The sequence below is a fragment of the Salvia splendens genome, chromosome 3, assembly GCF_004379255.2.
Source record: "Salvia splendens isolate huo1 chromosome 3, SspV2, whole genome shotgun sequence".
Lineage (NCBI taxonomy): Eukaryota > Viridiplantae > Streptophyta > Magnoliopsida > Lamiales > Lamiaceae > Salvia > Salvia splendens.
The window spans coordinates 4826978-4835597 of record NC_056034.1 but is presented as its reverse complement, the minus strand read 5'-3'; the positions used below and the strand labels follow the sequence as shown (position 1 = coordinate 4835597).

Genomic DNA, 8620 nt, shown 5'->3' with positions numbered 1-8620 from the left:
AGAAAATGGTTATCTTAATAGGATCCCTCATTTCAAAAATGGAGGGACGAAAGTAGGAGTAATACATGTAGTATGTTATAATTAATGGAAATAAAATCATACTATCATATTAAGTGGGAAAGAGAGTTTAGCATAAATGCATAATGATATAAATTATTACATAAATAATTCTTTTCGAGGAGATAATTGCTAGCGGTATACCACTTTTGCCATGTGGAGGTTGACAAACTTTGTTTGCTTTTTTGAGATGGAGTGGTTGAATTAATAATTTATTTATTTTATAAAACAAGAACTTTTGAATAGATGACTTCAAAAGCTCTATGATCCTATCCGGAATACTATATAATTATAATTTCATTCTTAAAGAGAGTAATAAATAATGCGCATTCCTTAAAGTTTACCTCAAAACACATATATCACTCTCTAAATTTTACTCCTATTTATTAGCAAATGAATACTATATCATCTAATTTTAAAGTTTACATATGTTGAAATATGTTACCTCAAAATGATACTCGTCCGTATTATGCCACGAAAAAAGTCCTGCGTCTGAGCGCATCAAATAAAGGTTAAAAGGAATTATTTCTTCGTTACAACATTATCGTGATTGCTTCATTTCTTAGCTATAGACCTATAGTTGCATAAAATATTACTCTCTCCGTCTCTCAGTCCACTTTTAATATGTTCGTCCATTCTCCATTTATTGTCCACTTCCATTTTTTTTATCATAAATATAAGTAGGCCTCACATTCTATTAACTCATTCTACTTATATTTTTATTAGGGATGGATGAATTATAAAAAACTAGTTGGGATTTTATTGGATCGGATACTTCCAACAGATCAATACAGAAATTATTGGAATCCATGGTTGGGTCCATAGTTAAAGAGAACAAAAATTCCATGTTGTGAAGCGCAGGAAGGAAAATGAAATTACGAAAGCAATTGGACTTTTCTGTCCCCTCCACCCTCACCTCTTTTTACCTAACTTTGCATATAGAGTAATTTTTTATTTTTTAGCATATGGAGTAAGGGCATCCATAGTGGGGCGCCCCAAGGGGCACCCTAAAGCCCGTCCTATGCACCGACACGTCAGCATTTTATCCTCCTGCCCTTCCACATGCAGTGGGGCGCCCTATAGGTTTTACTATTGTTTTATTAATTAATTTAAATGTTTTCAAATATATAAATGCAAACTAATTAAAAAACACAACGATTAAATAGAAACGGCAAATAATACATTGATTAAAAAAAGTTACAATGGTTATAAATAAAAAAAATTGACTATTCTACAAAAGCCCCAACTTCCGGCGCAACTCATCGATAAACCCCTGGAGGTATTCGGCTCTGGTCGGATCCGTACACTTCATAAGGGCGTTGTGCGTATCCAACAACGTCCGCGCCATCGAGGCCGTTGCCAAATCCGAGTAGGCAATTGTCGGCCGAGGGGGCGGCGGCGCGACGGGAAGGGGCGGCAGGGCGAGTTGAAGACGGCTCCATGTCAGAGAGACCGTATGAATCCGTACTGAAGTCGGGGTCGTACTGCGTGTTGTCGTCGAACGACCAATATTCACCAGGTTGTGTACCCGGCCATCGTGCGCCATCTCCAAATATCGGGCTACCAGGACTTGAGTATCCACCGGAATCCATTTTATAGCGTAATTTGAGAGTTGAAAAGTGAATCGAAAAGTTACAAATGAAATCTGAGGATGAGGTATTTATATAAACAAAATTTTCGAATTAAAAAAAAAACAAAACGCGTTGCATCGTCTGAGCCATCGTCTGCGCTTCGTCCGCGGACTAAGCTTAGGGCGCGGACGACGCATCGTCCGTCGTCCGCGCCACACGGTGCGTTGTCGTCCGCCCCATTGTGGATGCTCTAAGATCGTAAGTTGCCCTCCAAAACCAGACTTTTTTTCATGGAGTATATAAAACTGTAGTCACTGTGCGATGGGTAAATTTCTGCCTCGGTGCAATATCATAGGGAAAGATAAGTCAAACTTGAAATTTATATGCAGCATACTTAGATCATAGGTTTAATTCATAAATTTTCTATTTATCAAAATATAATTATTTTATCTTCTTTTTTTTTTGCAATTCCGATAGATTGTTAGCATTCACCAAATTCAAATTCATACATCATTGTAATATCATCGTAAGACATTATATAATGACAGAAAAAAAATTTTGGTTAGTGAATCCATAGTGTGAAACATGATTAATCGTAGAAAGTAAAAAGGCTTATTTTTAGGAAACAATTATGATAATCCCAATCGACAATATGATTTCATAATCACTTTATAGTAAGAAAAGAAGAGTCCATTCCATTTGTGATTTTAATCATGTCCTGAATTAATCATCAAATTAGAGACTAGTCATGTTATGCCTCCGTCACATTGTCAGTATAGATCTGAATAAGTTAATAAACTGGGACTAATCACAACAACCGCTCTAGTAATAAATAATGAAATAAACTTATCCCGGTTAAATAATTTTTTATAGGACTATAATAAACACTGAATAGATAACACTATACCGATAATAGAGAGTCAATAGATCACCTATTTTGATAATGGTGATAAATTATTATCAGAAGTTAATATAGAGTGCACCAACACGCCACATCTTTAAACAGTTACTTGAAGAAGGAATGGATATATTTAGATTATAAAAGAAAGTGATAAAGAAACCAAATCTGAGTATTGTGTGATTTTCATGTTACAACAGATTTAGCCACTGCACAAAAAAAGATAAAAATAGATTTTTGTTGGAATTAAAAGAGAAAAGGATAAAGAAACAAAGGAAGAACAAATCACAAATGTATGATAAAATGGTGAAAAGCAATATTCCTCTTCTTGCATATTGGGGTTCACATGCACTCAGTTTTCTTTTCTTTTCTTTTCTCTCTATTGCTTCAGAGCAGACAGATAAAATCGTCGACATACCTCAAACGAAATGATATGATTCATTCACGAGTGTGTACAAACGAAATCCAGCCGTTGGATTTCATTCATTCGGTTTTGGCCTGTTGCCTGTGAATAAAATCCAAATAATGAGGCGATAGATAGAGTGTTATTAATGGCGGATGTGTATAGAGAAGAGAGCGGCAGTGGTATTAAAGCGGCGATGGCGAAAGCGGCGGAGTTGAGGGCTCTTCATGCTGCTCTAATGCAGCAGCACAGTCCCGCCGCTGCTATTCCATCTGCTTCCCCCATTTCGCGTCATGCTTCACATTTATCTGCTCAAGATTACCCTGTTTTCACACCTGTATGTATTTTTTTCTTTTCCTTCACATTAATGTTTTATTTATCTCATCTTGGGGATTAGTATATTTGATATTATTGTGGTTGTTCTAAGCTTGGATGTTCTGTTTATCACCAAGTATTATATCACAAGTTTAATGTTACCAAATTATCCTTCTCCTTCTAGTTTGAATAAGATGGTTTCTTCGATAAAAATTAGTCATTAGAACCTCTCCAATCCTACTCTTACATTAGATGTGAATCAATGTAGTTATTTCAACCTAGAGTATTTACAAAGAATTTTAGGATTAGTTAAAAATTATGTTAAATAAGTACCCCGAATAGTTTTGGATGATTAAGCTAACATTGATTGGTGTTTAGAACAGATAACTTCATTTATGTTTGGTATAATAGATTTAGGGAAATATGGCTACCAAACTGAGTTATATGGTTAAAAATGAAGCAAGTTATGCAAATACTGATTTAGAAACATTAGCATTGACTCTGTGGTGAAAATGTGGACAGAGTTATGATGATGATCCATTACCAGGATACCAGCAAATCATGATGGACAGTCGAAGCTACGCCGGGAGTTGGTGCGACGGAGTTGGAAACGCAGAGGAATCGTTCATATCCGACTACACAAGCGCGAATGAATCTTCAAGAAAAGGCCTCACAAACATACATGTCTGTCCAGCCGATCACCATCACTTGTCATCAACCAATCTAGTTAGATCATCCCCACACCATCACTCCAAGTCAAGGAGAAACAGCATGGGCGACATCGCATCGATCTCCTCCTCTTGCAACAAATGCAAACCTGCAGTTATAAGCAGCGAGCCCGAGCAAGGCCTAGCCCGAAGAGGGGGGAAGTCGAACATCATCGTCCCCTTGACCGACTCACACTCCTCCCTCCGCTCACAGCCACGGACCAGAGGGCTGGCCCTGCCCTCGTGGCTGAGGCTGAAGAAGAAGAGCGATGGAGTTGGGGGGGAGAGGCTGAGGAGGGAGCTGGTGGAGGCGAATGAGAGCCGGGATGCAGCGCTGTGTCAGGCCGCGGAGATGAGGTCATCGTTGGGCGAGCTCAAGGGCAAGCTGGAGCATTTGGAGGGGTACTGTGAAGAGCTGAGGAAAGCTCTGAGACAAACTAAGAGATTATCCATGTATGAAAATGTGAGTGAGGAAGCAATGGTGGAGGGATTCTTGCAGATGGTGTCTGAAGCGAGGTCATCAGTGAGGCAGTTCTGCAAGGCTCTGTTGTGGCAGGTTGCGGAGAGTGATGAGGCTCTGATCGTTGGCTTGAACGCGCTGCTCCAGCCGTACAAGCTGTCGCTCGCCTCCAAGCACTCCAAGGCAGTGGTGTACCATTTGGAGGCCATCATAAACCAGTGTCTGTACCAGGACTTTGAGAACTGTGTTTTCAGGAGGAACGGGGCAACGGAGCACTTGGACCCTCAGCAGCACCGGCAGGTGCAGTTCCAGTCGTTCGTTGCGTTGAGAGACCTGGACTGGAATGAGGTGCTGAGGAAGGGGACCAAATATTATAGTGAGGAGTTGAGCAGGTTCTGTGATCATAAGATGAGTGGCATTGTTGGGACGCTGGGGTGCACGAGGCCGTGGCCAGAGCAGCTCCTGCAGGGGTTCTTTGTTGCTGCGAAATGTATATGGTTGCTGCATTTGGTGGCGCTTTCGTTTGAGCAGCCTTTGAGGATTCTGAGAGTGGAGGAGAATATGGGGTTTGATGGAGCATATATGGAGGATATATTTGGAGATAGGCAGAGATCATCACAAGGTGGGAGTGGGAGTAGTAGAGTCAAAATCATGGTGATGCCTGGATTTTATGTGCTTGATCAAGTGCTTAGGTGCAAGGTTCTCTGCAGATATAATTCTGTGTCCTAATCTCTTGTCATTTTTATATGAATCTGTGTCTTAGCTACTACTCATTTTCCATTCTATTTTTTTAACCCTTTTGTTGTATTGATTGGATATATAAGGTGCAATGTTAGCACCAAATTCATTGTGTATGCGTGTTTTTCTCAAACACCAAGGTAAAATGGAAATGATTCTACCAGAAGTTAACTCGGAAACTATGTTTGGACTAATGACCCCCAAATTATTCACCTTTTTTTGTAGAAAACCACAGTTAATTAAACGCCGCCGCCCATTTCTATTTTCTTTAACATTTTTTGTGTGAGATGAAAATATGGGATAACATAAAGTGACTTTATGAATTGTCACGGGGATGTCAATCGGGTCAGTTTGACTGGTTTTGGGCTAGTCTTATTCCGGTTGCGGGCTAATTAGGCTTACATTTTTTCGGGTTAAAAGTTTGCAATCTTACCCTGAACCTTCGAGTTTAAACATGTTAATCGGGTTTGTCATGCATATTTTTATAGAGATTTTAATCCCTAAAACCATTAACTTTTTTTAAAATTTGATATTTCTCATAAATTATAAAAGTGGTACGAAAAAATCATAAACTTTACGAAGTCGTTGTTTTTTTCCCACGGGCGGGTCAAAATTGGAACCGAATGGATTACATGGCATTTTTAATCCTAGTTATCGCTACTTCTTCCACTTCATCCTCGTCTACTTTTCTATCCCTGTAATTAGGGGCGGACCTAAGTGGAGACATGGGAGTCCCAAGGACCCCCAACAATTTTCGTTATGACTATCTATACTATATTAATAGAAGTAAAACGCAACACATAGCGTAGTTGAGTTGGTTGTTCAGCTGAACTTCCAAGCCGAGGGTCTGGAGTTTGAGTTCAACTTCTTCAGCTGGCGTACAAGAATATGCACTTTTCAATTCTGAAAACTTTCGCCACTAACAATACTTTAAATCCTTTTTCTCTCTACCCCTCTCTCATACTTTACCAATTTTGCATTAAAACTCGTGCCGAATCCAAAGTGCATATTCTTTGAGGACGGAGGGAGTATATTAGTAATATAATTTGAAAATAACATTTTTTATTTTAAAATATTACCATATGTAACAATTGTTAACAGGAATTTGGACCCTCACTAAAAAATTATTGCGCCCGCCACTGCCTGGAATAGTACCCCATTCTCTCTCTACGAATGAAGGTTGTTGTCATTATTCCCCAACAATTAAGCGCCTCTGCCTATGCACTAGGCGGCACCATAGCAATTGCCAACGGCTCCGCCACAATCATTTGTTTCTAGCTGAATCATTTGATTCTTTCTTAGGATTCTGTGATTTAGCAAATTTGTTGGAGTTGGTTGCACCGACAAATTGAAAACCTCAAATAAAAAAAAGTAATTTGTCAACCCATTCTGGTTGGCCCGATTAGCCCGAATTTTGATTGGGTTGTGTTTTTTAAGCAAGCACTGCCCTGTAAATTTAGCAGGTTATTCGAGTTCATCCATGTGATTCGGTCTAAACTGACATCTCTATATATTAATAAAAGAACAACATAGTAGAATGTAGCCTAATGGTAAAAGATGCTTTCTGCTTTGTTTTACAACTCCTCCCATTTCTATAGTTTTTACATGGGTTTTATTTTATCGTATTCTTTGGGCTTGGGCCTAATCTTATTTATTAGGACAATGGACTCAGCATAAGGACAGTTGTTTACAATTATTGACTAGCTTTTGTTTATTAAAGTAATATAAACCATAAGCGTTGTCGGATTATAGTGAACAGACTGGATATTTAAGGCTTTTACGCGGAATAAGCAATCCAATAATTGATTAAGTATCTAAAGTTCATCGTTTAGAGCATTCACAACCCGCACCTCTACTACGTCACAATTCAACTGCATACTGTGGTCAATTTTTCTTTTCTATTGACTGTGGACTGTGATACATTCTAACCACAAGAAAGATGTAACACCAAGATCCAGTAAAAGTCTTCACTTCTCCCTCCCAATATTCTAGAATGTTAATCAAATTGACATAATTTCTACAAAATTATGTGGTTTTATTAACCTATCATATTTGATTTTGTTATATTAATTTTATTTTTGACCAAAAAATTGAAAAGTTACTACTCCAATTTTATAGTATATCAATTTAAATACTTGTAAAATTGACATTAATGACAATTATTCTGAAATAAATTGAAAAATACACTCATCCTGATTTAGTTCTTACTGATCAAATTTTTTTGCCAACGAGCATAATTTTTGCAAGTTAAATTTAAAAACAACCAAAGATGAACAAAACTAATGGGTTTTATAGTTTCAAATTTAAAGTGTCATCGTATATATTTACTAATAAAACAATGAAATTAGAATGACAGACTGAAATTTATTCTTACTACTATTATCTAGGTAGATGGAAGACCAAGACCCAGTAAAAGTCTTGACGTGTGTCCCCCAAAGGCCAACGTTAATTTTCTTGTGCGGAGTCCCACAATAAAAGTTCACATTTGACTCAACAAAATAGGAAATATGCATTCTTACAATGTATGATGCGTAACTAAAATGCGCAAACATCACTTGGATAATGAAAAGTTGAGATAGAGTCCTTCTCCAACATTTCCCCCTAACTGATTCCAAAATAAACTTGTTTAGTCTCCAACATTTCAACCTAAATGGTTCCAAAATAAACTTATTTAGCCTCCAAATCTTGTATGCATCAATCATCATATCTTATGCATGTTAGTGTATATATTAATTTACAGCTTACATCATATTTATAATTATAATACTAAACGTTAAATGTATTCGTGAGTGGCTATACACACATAACCAATTATCACCCAGCAGATATTTAGCTTTTGATAGTAGTAATTTATAGTCAGCCTAGACATGATATTATTACTCAATATAGACTCCATTATTCTATTAAAATAATTTTTTTACTCCATAATACAAACTGAATTCAAAAGATTCCTACTAATTTAGGTATCATTCATTTTTGTAATCCCTATAATTTCTCTAGATCTTAATCTATAAATTAAATAACTACTAGCTTATGTAATATGCAAATAAAACAACATAAGTGGACAATTTTACCCAATTCATCTATTTCATAAGATCATCAAATTTGGTAGTTGATCAGAAACGCACAAATAGATTTGATACATTGTACCATGTGACATTCTTGGTAAAAAAATGATTGACAATGAAGCGCAACTCAGTTGGTAAGACGTTTCCTCTTCAACCAATAAGTCGGGGTTTGAGTCATCACGGCAGTGGATGAGAACCATTGTTGATCCTCTTTTAAAAAGAAAAAAAAGTTCTTGGTAAAAAATGACTAACATGGTAAAATATTATAATGCCTCCGTCTTAAGATTGTTGAGACATTTCTTAGGCACAAAATTAAAAAAATTGATGTGTTAAAAAGTTAAAGTGAAGAGAATAAAACATAAAAAAGATAACTTGAACATGAATATAACTCAACTATCTTAGA

At 37.1% G+C, this 8620-nt stretch overlaps 1 protein-coding gene across 1 annotated transcript; it reads left to right on the top strand.

Annotated features, from left to right (window-relative positions):
* Positions 1-2763: 2763 nt before the first annotated feature.
* Positions 2764-5328, top strand: LOC121797293 (IRK-interacting protein-like). Its single transcript, XM_042196049.1, has 2 exons — positions 2764-3266; positions 3767-5328. Exons 1-2 carry the CDS (start codon positions 3078-3080, stop codon positions 5138-5140), a joined length of 1563 nt encoding a protein of 520 aa, XP_042051983.1. The 5' UTR covers positions 2764-3077; the 3' UTR covers positions 5141-5328.
* The last annotated feature ends 3292 nt before the right edge of the window (positions 5329-8620 follow it).